Source organism: Falco peregrinus, chromosome 9 (assembly GCF_023634155.1).
Source record: "Falco peregrinus isolate bFalPer1 chromosome 9, bFalPer1.pri, whole genome shotgun sequence".
NCBI classification, from domain to species: domain Eukaryota; kingdom Metazoa; phylum Chordata; class Aves; order Falconiformes; family Falconidae; genus Falco; species Falco peregrinus.
The window spans coordinates 18,174,899-18,189,705 of record NC_073729.1 but is presented as its reverse complement, the minus strand read 5'-3'; the positions used below and the strand labels follow the sequence as shown (position 1 = coordinate 18,189,705).

Sequence of the window (14,807 nt, the reverse complement as noted above, 5' to 3'; positions counted from 1 at the left end):
CCTACCCCCCCACCCCCCCGCATATACTGGGGTCCCGCATGTTTATGTTTTCATATTTTTACGTGGATACAGTGCTTTAATTATTTTAATTTCCAAACGTTTACTTTTACTAAATATACTGGAACTACATGACTGCCTGAAAGTAGCATCGCAGAAGAACAGCAATAAAGAATTAATTGTACAAACATTTATCATCCCCAGATCAAACTCTCCTTGTGAGGCTAGGGCTTCGCTTGTGGAGATGAAAAGGGGGAGGAAGGGGTGGTAATGGCGGAGAGGGGTGCTTGTGGTTTTTTTATGTGTTTCCTTTTATTCCAGACAACTACATAATGAAAAGCCTTTAAGCCTAAGAGAACTACTAAATATTAAGCACAACCTAAAACAGGGAGTAGCTTTCGAGATCGTTTCGTCCTCCTGCCATTCCTTTTAGGAGCAGGTCTGATCCCTTCCCTTATTTTCCCACTAGTAAAAGCTTGCTTTTCTTAAGATCTCTTTAACGTGTAAGAAAATCCCGTCCTCTACATAGGAATATCTTTTAAAAAAATTGTATAGACCTCTTCTTGTTCACCAATTCCGGGAAAAAAAATTATATTGATCAAGGTCAATGCTTGAATTCTGGCGTGACTCACTTCAAAGGTGTATTTGTATGTGCCCTTCAAGCACATTAATACTAATTATCTCTCAAACACTTCCCCAAAACCCCTACTGCCTGTTTCAGATGCAAATCTAATTAACGAGCTGCCTTTGAGTAGCACACAGGGACAGCGTAATTCACGGAGCTGTTGAACTTTTTGCCTTCTTTTATATTTATTTATAGGTAGCTCCATCATATTTTGAAAGCGTAGGCAGTTGTGTGAAGCTACATGGTAGCGAGGGCAGATCTGCTACAGCTAATGAGACTTACCAGGCACAAGAGTTAAGAAAAAGGATTAGCATTAGTTCCAACTTATTGCAAATACGTTCGGGGATGTATATCATAACACTTGCTGGGCCCTACTTTGTCTGAGGTAATTTAGAAATTGCTACATCTTGAAAGACCTAGCTAAATAATGCGTAGTATTTGTAACCCTGAACTGATTGATTCAGTAATAACTGTTTGCTTTCAACACCGGGGACAAAGCGGTGTGTGTGTGCTGAAGAAACCCTGACGCCTGAGTGAAAGCCATTAAAACGTGTTCTTCCCCTTCCAGCTCCCCGGGAGGCCAGGACCCGCACCCCTTTCTTATGCTTCCGCTTTTAACATGCGCACTTCCAAAAGCCACCTCCCGAAGATGTTTGTTTCGAGCATCAGCCCCCCCCTCCCCGCGCTGAGCGGGGGGCGGCGGTGCCCGGCGGAGGGTCCGCGGCTGCACCGCGCCTCTCGGCGGGGCCGGCAGCGGGGCGGGCGGCCGCGGCAGCAGCCGGCCCCCGTGCGGGGGTGTGCGGGTGCGCGGCGTGGCGGGCAGGGATGCTGTGTAATTTTATCCACGCTGCGCTCCGGGAGTTCACACGAGACTGATACCTTTTGCCTCCTCTGCTTTGTATCAATTGGTCGCAGATCAGGCTATTGTTGCAGGAAGCTGCTTTTATTTCTATGCTCCGTCGATCAACTATTTTCCCCACAGTCTCTTGCCGAAATTCAGTGGGTGTCTCTCTCTCTCTCTCTCTCTCCCTCCTTCTGCCTCTCATGCATGCCGTCTGCCTATCTGGAAGCCCAAGGAGAAGGCTGATCACGGCAGCTCCATCTAATACAAACAGCTGGGACTCTTCGGTGGCCTTTGCTGATGTCTATTGATTTAAGTAAATCTGAGACAGATAAAAGGGCCAGATAGAGGCTGATAAAAACTTGCCAATGCTTCACGGCTCGAAACAGTGTGTGCTCTGCAACTTTGGAGTGCTGCTAGCAAGACGGCTTTAATGGGACCCCTGGTGTCATTCGCTCCAAGCCTCGATCTCCCCAGCAGACTAAGCGCTGCGGCCATCATGCCACAATGGTTATAATTTGGATCTTGTTCCTGAGTCTGTTGCAGGAGCCGTGGTCCCCAGGGCGGGCCGCGGGGGTGCCCGAGGCCGCCAGAGCCTCCCCGAGCGACCCCCGACCGCGCCGTGATGCGGGGGGCCGCGGCGGCGTCTACGAGCACCTCGGGGGAGCGCCCAGGCGCAGGAAACTCTACTGTGCCACCAAGTACCATCTCCAGATCCACCCCAATGGCAAGATCAACGGCACCCTGGAGAAAAACAACGTCTTCAGTGAGTACCGGGCACAACTTTCCCCATCACGCTTCTCCTCGGGCCGGGCTGTGTGGGGAGGGGGTCTCGCTCGGACCAATTGCGTCCTGCCCCAGCATCAACGGGCAGGACGGTGGGTGCTGGTGCGGTGCCGGACGGGGCGGTGGCGAAGCCGCTCCCTCCTCTCCTCCTGCCCAGCGCTGCCCCGCGGCCAGAGCCGCCGCACGGCGGCTGGGGCTCCTCGGCGGGGACCGGGGCCACCCCTGGCTGCCGGAGCTTTCGCCCCTCTCCTCGCCGGGCTCGGCGACACCTTGTCTCGGCGTGCCGGGAGCCGCCCCGCTGGCTCGGCCGGACCCCGCAGCTCCTGCTGCGCGCCCTCGCACCCTCCGGCTCCCGCGCCCGCTCCGTGCTGAGGGCTGGCGAGCTCGACGGGGCAGCCCTCTTTGCCCCTGGCCCGGGCAGGGGACCCCCGAGCGTGCCCTGCGGGGTGTCGGGACCCGGCCGGAGGCGCAGGGGCTCAGTCCCTCCAGGGCAGAGCGGGACCCCCAAACCCCAAGTTCCCCGTGACAGGGACCGGGAACATGCCCTGCGCAGCCCGCTTGACCTGTCACTTGCCCTTGCTCCGCCTGGGGCTTCCCACGCCAGCCCTGCCCCAGCCCGGACCGCTGGGCAACCGGTGCCTTCACACCTCCCCAGGGCCGAGTCCCGGTGCCCCCCTCGACGGGTTGCAGGCTGCCCTCACCTCCCTCGTCCCGCCTCAGCTTGTCTCCCGCGGGGAGCTTGAGCTTCCACGGGCTAAATCACATCTGTCCCCTTTGACATGTGCCGGCGATCGGCGGTAATTAAGATGAAACGGGATATGTCGGGAGTGAGGGGTCTGTGCGAGGGCGGCAGAAGGGAGAAGAGGGGGGATCAGCGCCGCCGCTGCACGGGGGGAGCCCCGGGCGCCCCCGCACCCAGCTCGGCCCGGGCACAGCCCGGCCTCCGCCGTGCCCCGCTACCCCTGGAAACGTAAATCCCGCCTGGTGATGGCACACAGAGATAGGGAGACCTCAGGGATCTGTCTGAACTCCATAAAGGAAAACCACTATTTCCTAAAGAAAAACCCCCTCACTATCAAAGCCTGGAGGAGGCATCCTTCAGCAGCGAGCCGGTGCCTGATTCAAAACAGCTGTACCAAACCACCCCAACTCTCCCAGAGCAGCAATCTGGCTCTGCAAAGGGGACAGGCCCCCTGGCTCTACCTCATCATAGCTGAAAGGCAGCAATAGGTTTGGGCGCAAGGGTCGCCTCTTGCCTCCAAATACTCTTAACAAGTACTGAGCTCTAGGACCACAGCTGGAGAACAGAGCTGAGTTTGAGCAAGCCAGCTAGAGAGCTCTGCACATAGAACACATCTCCTGAGCCATTTGAGCCTCCATCAGCATCCTGGCACCTTCGGCTGGACATGAACATTTTGGCAGATATTGTGCCAGCCTTGCCTGTGACACTCTTCTTGTGTTTGAGACCCCATCTTTGATGGTCTGAAAATCTCCTCCCTTTTAATTTGGCTCAGACAGTCATATTGTCCTTGTCTGGAGGGCTACACTGACCCCTTAAACGACAAGTTCCTTTCATTATTATATACATGGCTATAAAATGCAGCTGATTCACTCTGTTTTACCCTCTGGAGACCTCAGCAAGTGCTTTGTCCTGAAATGGACAGCTTTGTGACTGGTTTCAATAAGTCAAGAGCTCTTGTGTTCGTAAGCATTAAAGAGGGTTTAAACTTTTTTATATACATATAGGATTAAGTGGACCTCTACTTCAGTGTCAGATCTTTTTTCAATTTTGAAAGAGTTCGATCTCAACCAAACATCTAGGGATTTATTGTCAAGCTTGTCTGCAACCATTCCCACATTGTCGTTGGTTTATGTTGTTTCAAATAGTAGTCTTGTTCCATTCACATGATTGCACTATGATTTTGATGTGAACTAGTGATAGCTGTGAAATCATAGCCTGCAGGTAAGCAGTCATTTAAATGCATTTCAACAAATTACACATGATGAGGAGCAACAACATATGTCCTAATTGTTTCTGTTCTAGGTATCCTTGAAATAACTGCTGTTGATGTTGGAATCGTTGCCATCAAGGGTTTGTTCTCTGGCAGATACCTGGCCATGAACAAAAGGGGCAGACTTTATGCATCAGTAAGTTTTACTTAAGACTGGCAGATGCCTGTCATTTCATATGGGGAGAACAGGTCTATTGGGGAACACTGCCTTCTTATAAATAAACATTTATAGAGAAAAGAGTAATTTTAAAACAGATTTCTGCCTGGAATTGTTACAGGCAACCAATCAGTACCTTTTTAAAGTGGAAAGAATCTGTGTTCTTACTTTCTTATTGCTTGTACAGCCAAAGTCAGAAGAATGTATTGGGCAAAGGTATTTCGCATGGCCAAAGTCCTTGGCAATTGGGTGCACTGATAAAGACCTCAGGAGTCAGCCACTGAAGTGCAGAATGTCCATCTTTATTCAGAATTATCCATATTTCTCTCTGATTTGGATCTTGGACACTGAAAAAGGATATACGTGTCAGATAAAGAATATCCAGAAATAACTGAGCATCTCTTACAGGAAAGCAGCCTACTGGCAGGAGTTTCTTTGCACAGAGTATTTGGTTGGGCAGTGAAAGAATGTACTGTTACTAAAAGGCAGGGCTATAGCAAGGAAAGGAAATATGAAAAGGTACAAGAAGACAAAGGTGAAAATAAACACCTTATTTTACTCCTTCAACCTCATTTTTCATCCCAATCTTTGAGGTAAAATCCGGGCTGGGCTAATATTAGTGGGAGTCTTGCCTTTCCAGCCCAGCCAGTATTTCCCCTCAGGGAATAAAATACTTCAGCTTAGACTTCTTCACATTCAGGGACACACTAAGGCATATTTGCCAGTGTGTATACTCTACACATTATCTACTCACTTGAACCTCTTCCATTGTCTTTGGTTATGTCCCTAGCAATCTTGTGATGTCTTACTGTGCAACAGCCATACTGCAGTTTCTCCAGGAATCCTGTGGTATGGAAACAGATTTGAAGAGAGTAAATATGGCTATGTGAAATTTGCTTCTTCCAGCTAGTCATTATATGTAATTCTGTTGAACAGCATGATATATCCTCAAGCAATGTGAACTTTTTTCACGTGAAGGCAACCTAGGTAACACAATCAACTCAGTTGCCTCCCTGGTTTAATGTATTTTACTCTACCTTTTCAAGAATGTTCTGATAGTGTTTATGACCCAGCTTTTGTGATGTGTCCCATGTGATGGACACTGATGAAAGGGCCCATGTGTAAAGATGATAGTTCTTTGCTGGTACAGAGAACCAGATCACAAACAATTGCAGCAAAGGGAAACGTAGCTGAAGTGGAACGAGGATGTACTAGCTCTGCTGCGCCAGAGCTAAGGCTGACCACTCCTATGCTTCCAGTTAATATTGTGCTTAAAATGGGCATGTTTTTCAGTGGAGATCCTCCATCAGCTCAGAGCCAACATATGCCCCAAAATTAACAGGAAGAATGTTCAAATTCTTTGTCATCTTCCTTTCTTGTTCAAAGTAGGTATGTTTTTACTCAAGGTTAATTAAACTGAATTAAAACAAGACTGAAATAATTCTGAGCAAGAAGTTTCTCTCCTAGAGTGGAGAAAAGCCTAGAATAGGATAGCCTAGAGAGTTCTTTTCTCCTGGACTTCCCTTTCTAGTGTGAGGAGCATCAGGCCATCTTGAAGTTTGTTCAGCTGTTATATGTCAAGGAGCATCAGCCACGAAAGGGTTCTGTACAGCTAAAGACTTTTGCTGTTCCAGCTCGGGTTTGAGAGAGACTTGTTTCAGAGCTGGAGGGACAATCCAGGAAAAGCTGTTCCACTCCGGCTTTCTTCACAGAAGCAGCAAAGGGTGAGGACTCAGCTCAGGAGAAACTTCCTGGCTTTGCTTGCCTAGAAAAAAACTGACCCATGACTTTACTGGTATTACGGTTCCAGGAAGGCCCTGTTTCAAATAAGGCCTTATTTGAAAGGGCCCTATTTCAAATAAGACTGAGTTCTCTTGGGTGAATTATACAGGGAGCATTTTAGGAAATAGCATTGGAATAACTCTTACCCCTTAGTTCACTGTTTTTCCCATGTCAATAAAATGGGTTTGTTGAGTCTGAAGAATTCCTTTCTATCCTTAGTCAGTTGTGATAATCCTCTAAATTTATCCTCTGCGATAAACCCTCTACAACCAAAACTGAGGCAGGCAGCAGGATAAATCTACCTACATATGGTAGTTGCATGGGTTCCAGCACCACAGCATATGAAAACCTTGTCCTTGCAAGGAAGGGCACTTCCGTTTTACAGCTGTGAAGCTGAGACATGTGGAGTCTTTTAAAATCTTGTTAAATGCCTATCAGCATTTCTGATGAGTGAATAGCATTAAAGACATGATGTTAATGGAGCCCATGGCTTTTCTGGCCCCAGCCCGGGCTACCTGTGCCCTTTCCATGTTCTCCAGAGAGGTGATAAAAAAAAAAAAACAAAAACCAAACCAAAAAAACCCACAAAAAAACCCAACCTCTGTAGAGACAATGGTAGCAAGTCCCCTGTGCCTCTGTACTTTGCACATGTTGGATATTGAGGTCTTAATCACAGTGATACAGCAAAGATGATTTTGTAGTTAAGAAGAGATGAATAGTGTGAAAGGGCCTTTATTTGCACTGTTTCTACAGCTCCCAGGGAGGAGGAAGGAATTCTTTGTGCCAGGGTTTTGCACAGTTCTCTCAGTTGAGGGCCAGATGAAAAAGGGTGAATTTTGACCAGGGGTCCTCAAATTTTTTAAACAGGAGGCCAGCGTGCAGGTTAAGTGGCAGGAAGTCATCTGCGGCTGCTTGGTTTCCCCCCCCCCAACACCCGGGGTGTGTGGGGGTGTGTGGTGTTTTCTGTAAATACCAGGGGCTGGACTGAGGACCCTGGGGGGCCTTATCTGGCCCACGGGCCGTAGTTTGAGGACCCCTGATTTTGACAGATCATGTAAAATGTGAGCACCCATCATGGGTGTGTGTTCTCTGTTACAGTTTGTAATAAAGGAGCAGCCTAGTATTTTGGAGGAACACACTGGTGGGCAGGGTGTACTTTTGTTATGCTGAAGCAAAGGAGCTTCATAAAGATGTTTACAGCTCACCTATCCATAATAAACTGGATGTAATGGACTGCAGGTGTATCTAACTACTAATATACCAATGAAAAAGCCACATTTTGCATTAAACTGTAGGAATTTTACCTTTTAAATGGATGTCAAATGTTCATGGGTAGCAATTAAATCATCTTCATAGGCATATTTAGATCCATAAACACAAAAAAATCAATTTTACAGCTGAACAGTTGGCAGAGATATTAATTCCTATTCACATGCCATTTTTTCTTTTCAGATTTTCTTTCTGTCTCTGACCCACAGAGTATGTTCACACTGCTGACAGGGACACCTTGTTGAACAGCAGTTCAGGCTCAGTACTCTTCTTACGCTCACCTTTTGTACCATCAGTCTAGAGATTTTCTTACCATGTGTTTCTGTCTTTATCCTAAAGCTGAATAGAGTCTTGCTTAAGATTTTAACCCAGTCTTACTGAGGTAGAAGAAAGCTGTTACCCCTATAGTCTTTCTTAAACTTTGTCATGTTTGCTTTACAGGAAAACTATAATGCAGAGTGTGAGTTTGTGGAGAGGATCCATGAATTGGGTTATAACACCTATGCGTCCCGTATCTACCGGACTGTACCTAACAGAGCTGGCACCAAGCGCAAAGCCAGTGCAGAGAGACTCTGGTATGTCTCAATCAATGGGAAAGGACGACCCAGAAGGGGCTTTAAAACTCGCAGGACACAGAAATCATCTCTATTTCTGCCCAGAGTATTGGATAACAAAGACCATGAAATGGTCCGACTGTTCCACACAAATGTGAAATATCGAGAGAGTCTTCTGAAGCCCCCAAGCAAGAACCAGCGAAGGAGGAGAGGACGCTGACGGGGTGGGGGAAGCTTGTATGGGGGCTGGAACTGACTGAGAGTCTTCAAAATACTACTAAAAAACCTAACAGCTGTGATTGTATGACAGACATTAACATGGACATTTTTTATACACTGTATAATATAACTGAAAGTTGCATCACTTACTTTTAGCTATTGTAGAATTATTATCTGTGGTAAAAGAGATGTGAGATTAAGACACATTCAAATGTAAATTAGTTGGATGTAATAATTTTGTTGATTACTTTCATATTTTCTTTTTTTCTTAAAAAAAAAATCATTTTCGTGACTAGTATTGTCATTCTAACTTACCATAGGGTATTATCTCAGTGACCCTGTCCTCCTAGAGCATATGAATATTTTATACTTACCAATTTTGTGTCTACAGAGAAGGTGCAGCACTTTGATGGCTCTTTTGGCAGGTCCTCATAAAAGGCTATGTTCCAATTTTTATGGAATACAGGAGTTAGAAAACTGGGGTTTTTTTTAATTACATATATTTATTTTTATTTTACAATCAGCCAGTGTCAATCATATTTCTTCCAAGACTGTCCAAGAAAAGTAAAACTCTAAGCTACTTCAAACATTTCAACAGACCTACACATTACTAGATTACTCTTGATTATTTTTTTTTTATTATTAAAACCCCAAGACACCTGACCCTGTCATTCAAATAAATGAATGTTGGTAAAGTGGCACTTGCATTGGCCAAGCTTTAGCAATATATACCTGTTTACAGATTGATGAATCCCCTCCTAAAATAGGACCCAAATGTGATGTGAAAGCTGAGTTTGTGGTGTGGACTGAACTTGCAGTATAGGGAAATTCACCACTGGGGATAAGAATCTTTATCAGTTACTTTTTTTTAGCTGTTTTCTACAGAAAGTCCTAATTCTAGGTTAAATATGTTTTAACTGTTTGAGGGGAACAGTATCAGTCATTGGGCACACAAAAACTGTGGTATCTTGCTGATTTAAAGCAACTGCTATGTTCTGATTTTCCTTTCTTTTCAAATGCTTGTTATTTTCACAAGGTAGTCCTAAACCGAAAGCTGCGAATCCAGATGGAGGTTAAGGATCATGAGTTTTGGTTCAATCCATATAAAAATACATTTCCATACATTTTTCTACTCTGATTCTGGAAGTTAACTTTTACAAAGTTGAGGGGAGTCTGCATCACAAGTTTAATTTTGAGCAAGGGGTTAATTTTTAAAAATTTCTCTTGATAGAGTAGTGTAAAGGTTTAGATATGCTTGACAAGCACAAATAATGGTTATTTCAATGCAATTCGGCCTTGTGCTCTTCACTTCCTAGAATTAGGCCCTGATACAGCACAGCTGGAGAAAAGAAAGACCGCACTGAAATAAACATTCAATCTGAATTTAACAAAAGCTCTGTAAGTTAAATATGACATTATATAGGAACAGACAGGTGCAAATCCCATTCCTGGTTATATTGACACAAAGGTCTTCTTGTGGGCTACCTACTGAATAACAGTATGACCATTTAAAACTAGGTAGTGAAAATCTTGCATCACTAAGGGGTGAATTCCTTGAGAGAAGTAAAACAAGCCCATAGAATTGCATTTACCAAGCCTAGTAATTATAGATTTAGCACTGCTTACATCCCTATAAAGGTAAAATCAGAAAGGTATCTTTATACCAAAAAGTTTGCTCCATTCCTTCCACATTCATATCTTTTCTGCAATATTCTCACAAAGGAGGAAACTATGTTTGAACAAGAAAGTCAAAATTCTTTGATCTCTGCTTTCCTTTATACCAAAATAATGTAAAAGGACACTTATAAGATGTACATTAAATAATGCAATATGGTGCACACAGAATAGACCTAGGTTTAAAAAGAGTACAGAAAACCATGAACCATGTTCCCAAATTTTCTTGCTTTTACAAAATAACTAAAAAGAGTGATGGGATCTTCACAGAAGTAATCAGGCAGCATCATGCCAGTAGTCAATGAAAAAGCTGTTCAAAAAAGAAATAGACTGAAAAAGAAACAGAAGAATTCAGATTTTCTGGTTTGTTTACTCTCCTGTGAGCCACATAAGGTCCAAACTGCTGCAGAATTCAGGGTGTCTTTTCAAAGTTGGCTGTATCAGTGAAGAAAATTAGGTTTTGCATCCGGAGCATCAGGGGTCTGGGGGACACATTTTTGACTATGCCAGTTACCCTGTCTTATCTCTGTATTTCTCTTCAGGCTACTGGTGGGGGTTGAACAATTTTATTGGGCAGGAAAGAGAGGGATGTAAGGACTCCTCATGGCTCTCAAGCTTTAAGAACAAATTGCAAGGGAAAGGAAGCGTCAGTAAACCCAAGAGGCAGGGAAAGACCACCTGTAGATTAAGAGACCTGTTTTTTCCCCATATCTAATTTCTGGGCCATATTTATTTTGGCTGCTTTCAGATCTACTTCACCACAACTTGTAAGGAAAACAAGTTCCATTCTCAGCTTTCTCTCTTTCCTCTAAAAATTGTTGTCATAAAGCTAATGACTAATGACTGCATCAGGTATTTTTGATACGTTCCTGATTGCCTAAAGAGCAGACAAACTCCTGTTTCCCATCATGGAATGATGGCATCTTCACACCAGCTCTAAGTCCATTGCCTATGAAACATTCAATCTTCACTTTTAGCTTTTCTCAAGGGCAAGTGCTTGTGCTGACTTTATCCATTGGTTTTCTGTCTCTGTTTTTATCAATTTTTCCTTTCTTTCTTTTCTCCTTCTACCTCTCTTTTACAGACAGTCAGACTACCTGCCATAATGCAACAGCGAGTAATCGCTATAGGTAATATAGGAATATCATTGATTACAAAACACTTGCTTACTCTTGTCTTTATTTTGAGCTGTATTGCATATTGTTGTAATAGTATTGTTTTAACCACCTGCCTATAGAAAATTGCAATGAAGTTTAGCTTACACATGAACTATATCCCTATTTCAGCTTCAGTTTTCATCCCAACAAAGTTTAAAATACTAACACTGGGGAAAAAATAGGAGGGGGGAGGCAAAAGAAAAAATAATGAGCTGATTGGATGTAATGGCATTTTAACTACTGTAGGTAAGTGATGATTTTCACATCAACCTAAAACAATTTTACTGACATTCTTAGAATTTTTCTTTGCCCAGTCTCATTGCAGCAATTCAAAGGGGATAGCTTTGGGATTTGTCAGGTTTTTTATCTTTTAAGAAATATTAACGTTCTTGTTGAAATACTTTTCATTACAGACATTCATTACTTAATATTCTTTTAGCAACCTTGAATTCCACAGTTCCCAGATATTGACAGGCTGAAATCTTATTCATGAAAATTATCCCAGTTGTAACCTATATCCCATTTTATTTGTTTGGACCAGAACCTTATGGGGTACCTTACAAAAGGCAGTAGATTTTGGTTACTGTTACTCTCTTCTTAGGATTATAAAGTTAAGATATGTCTCCTCTTTTAAAAGTTTCTTGAGTGACTTTACATCTTTCCATTGTACAGGCTATTACCAGGGGTTTTTTTGGTTGTTTTTTTGTTGTTTTTTTTTTTTTTTTAAGAAAATGTAAACTTTACCCATTTGGGATTTCAGGGTTTCTGCAGACTTCACATACTCCAGAAGTTCATTGGCATCCCTAAATTCATCACAAAACAGAGATCATAGAAAGGATCATTCAGGGACACCAGACCTGGTAAAGAGCTCATCTGCCATATCATTTTGTTTATATACCGAGTCAATTTTCAATTGTTTTGTGGTTCAGAATCCATTTCAAGGCCACCATCAGCATTCTGTGGTTACATCCGCATTAGCATGTAATGCAGACCCACAGCAACAGATCTGCAGAGCAAAACCTTTGGTGCCAAGTACCCAGTAACCACACATTTTGGGAGTGGGTTGAAGGGTTACTTTGGATGACTTTCAGTCTGGCCCAGTGAACTAGAAGCCCTTTAGCAGGTGGAGCAGTCTGAGAGGGTCTTTGATTTGAGTGCCATCAAGAAGGAATCCACTTCACACACTCAGCAAACGCTGACCTAACTACAACTAGCAGGAGGCTGTGCTCAACAGCATGCTCCTGATTTGAACCAAATGTCAGTATAGATGCACCCTGTGTGAGATCCACTTATTGATTTCCTGTAACTTTTCCATTTTGGGGCAGAAACCAGATCTTAAGACCATTACTTCAACCCTCTCCATCCTGGGTGCAAGCCAATTACCAGAGCACAAAACTATGGCTGTTCTCATCCTGGTGCCTGGAGAGAATGGTCACCATGTATTAATTGCCTGTTCCTGGACAACCTGCTCTAGGTGGCCCTGCAGGAGGAGAGGGATTGGACCAGATGCCTTCCAGAGGTCCCTCCCAACCTCAGCCTTCCTGTGATTCAGTCATTCAATTATTCGTTGTACTTAATTAAAACTAATTACTAGTTTGCTCTCCTCTTTGGATATTTAGATTCATGCTGTGAATTTCAGAGTCCAGTTCCCTATCACACCCTCTCAGATTTCTTTCCATTCTCAAACTTCATCTGAAACCAAGCATGCTGTTCAGCTTTGGATCAGTTGTTATCTAGCCCATTATAACAGTCTGGTGTACTAACTGTCTGTTCTTCCCCTTAAAATCACTTATTGCACATTCAATATAGTCATTCAATTGCCAGACACAAACGAAAATTGAGCAGCTGATGACTGTACTTCCAATATCTACCTTTTCAGCTTCCTGACCTGCACCAGCTCTTCCCTGAACTCCACAAGGTACATTCCCTTCAACCCCTTCATAATTCTCTTCAACTCCTCATCATAAAAGTCTTTCTGTTGGTGCAATTTCTAGCACTGCATAGAACCATGTCATTTCAGTTTTGCACTTAAAATAAATAAATAAATAAATATTGTTCTGTATAAATTGTGCAGAATATACAAATATGGTGTTACTTTCCCAGTCACACATACATCATTTGAACTGGACTTGAATGTCATTTTCTTTCATGGGCATAAGGCAGAGAACAGTGCAATGAGGGGTTTTGACAAACAGTTTTTATCCACTTATTTCCAGACAGAAGACATGCAGCTTGATCCATGACTTCTTGATTTATATCTGAAGCAGATTTTTTTAGTTCCTTTAATCCTTGCTTTAGCCCATCATAGCTCTTATATTCCAAGCTGTTCAAAATTTCAAGGAAAATATTCTTGTCTTTGGTGATTACATTAGTATTTTTGTGGTTGTCTGTTCATAAAAAGCAAGAGTTGTGCATGAAACATAAATAGCTACCCCATGTTGAATAAGTTACAAAGCATGAATTGTATTCCAATTTACTCACACATCTTTTTCTCCACTTTTTCAGCATGGATTTTCCCTCTCTTTGAGGGTCGTTGCCATTCTGAGATTATGTTTTAGTAATTTTGTAATATTTCTGACTCTGTTTCACCATTTCTTATAGGTCTGATATTCGTTTCTACAAGCCCTGTTACACATTTTCTTCAGCAAGAATAGCAGTGCACCCCATTTGTATTTGGAAACTGCTTCACACTTATACCCTCAGCATTTAGAAGATAGACTGATGACATGTCTCAAGGTAATCTTATTTAATTACAAAGAATGTATAAAATCTGTCAGTCATCACAAGCATGAAATAATGCTAGAGGGGATTTTTTGTTCATGCTTTTTAATAGTTGTACCTAGCCCCAAACCCTCTCTATTTCAAGTCCTTTTGTGAGCTCTTGGATTTCCTGCTTTACTTCCTGATGTTTCCTCTTTCTTCTCTGCTTTTCTTAGCAGATGTACAACCCTCTGCAAAACAATAGGCAAAGAAATCCTTTTGACCACACGTGCCTTTGCTTTGGGTGGTTGCATGGACCTGGTTTTGGAATGGGGCTGGTATTAGTTCAACTATTCAGTCGACAAGGCTTAACTGTTTCTTATAATTGTTTGAATCGAGGATGTGGTTACTCCCCCAGCTTTCAGAAGGTTTAGTCCCATCCAGAACAGTTCAGGCTGAAAAAAATCTAGACAAGAAAGCTGTTACAACACACTGATATTCATCATCAAATATTTGATTCGCAGCCTCATCAGTAAATATGAGCTTAGAGGAACAGATGAGTAAATATATTTAAAGTTGTAGCCAGGCAGGGCAATATGAGACATCACAGAACAATACCATTGAAAAGTCTCTGAGTTACAGCAAAAGCCTTTCCCCTGAGCACCCTGCCACCACTGTGCATTGACGTCCAGAATCTTTCTCAGACCTAAACAATAACCTCAGAAAATAAAGCTGTTAATGATGACATTGAAAACTTTGAACCTTAGAGTTACTTGTATTTGATATAAAGCATAAGATTCTTCATATTTATATGCACATTAATTGTATAGTTATATGAAATTTTCCTTAGGAAAAAATGTGTAATCAATTGCATTAAGAATGAGGAATTCTTTTTCTGGCCTCAAAACCTAAAAGAGAGTTGTTTACGATGTAACTCTCCAAAAATATAGTAAGATAAATTAACCCAAAGCTTTCTAGGTTTAGTCTTCTTGAAATTACTGAATGTCATGTACATACATGAAATACAATTACAT

At 43.0% G+C, this 14,807-nt stretch overlaps 1 protein-coding gene across 1 annotated transcript; it reads left to right on the top strand.

Annotated features, from left to right (window-relative positions):
- The first annotated feature begins 1,970 nt into the window (after window positions 1–1,970).
- Window positions 1,971–8,422, top strand: FGF3 (fibroblast growth factor 3). The gene is made up of 3 exons (XM_005240341.3): window positions 1,971–2,229; window positions 4,294–4,397; window positions 7,911–8,422. Exons 1-3 carry the CDS (start codon window positions 1,971–1,973, stop codon window positions 8,241–8,243), a joined length of 696 nt encoding a protein of 231 aa, XP_005240398.1. The 3' UTR covers window positions 8,244–8,422.
- Window positions 8,423–14,807: the final 6,385 nt, after the last annotated feature.

Bases quoted from the DNA above. Each gene is read 5' to 3' on its own strand.
- FGF3 (XM_005240341.3), top strand. From the start codon at position 1,971: ATGGTTATAATTTGGATCTTGTTCCTGAGTCTGTTGCAGGAGCCGTGG. The intron at 2,230-4,293 runs GTGAGTACCGGG...TTTCTGTTCTAG, and splicing joins GGAGAAAAACAACGTCTTCA to GTATCCTTGAAATAACTGCT. The intron at 4,398-7,910 runs GTAAGTTTTACT...TTTGCTTTACAG, and splicing joins GGGGCAGACTTTATGCATCA to GAAAACTATAATGCAGAGTG.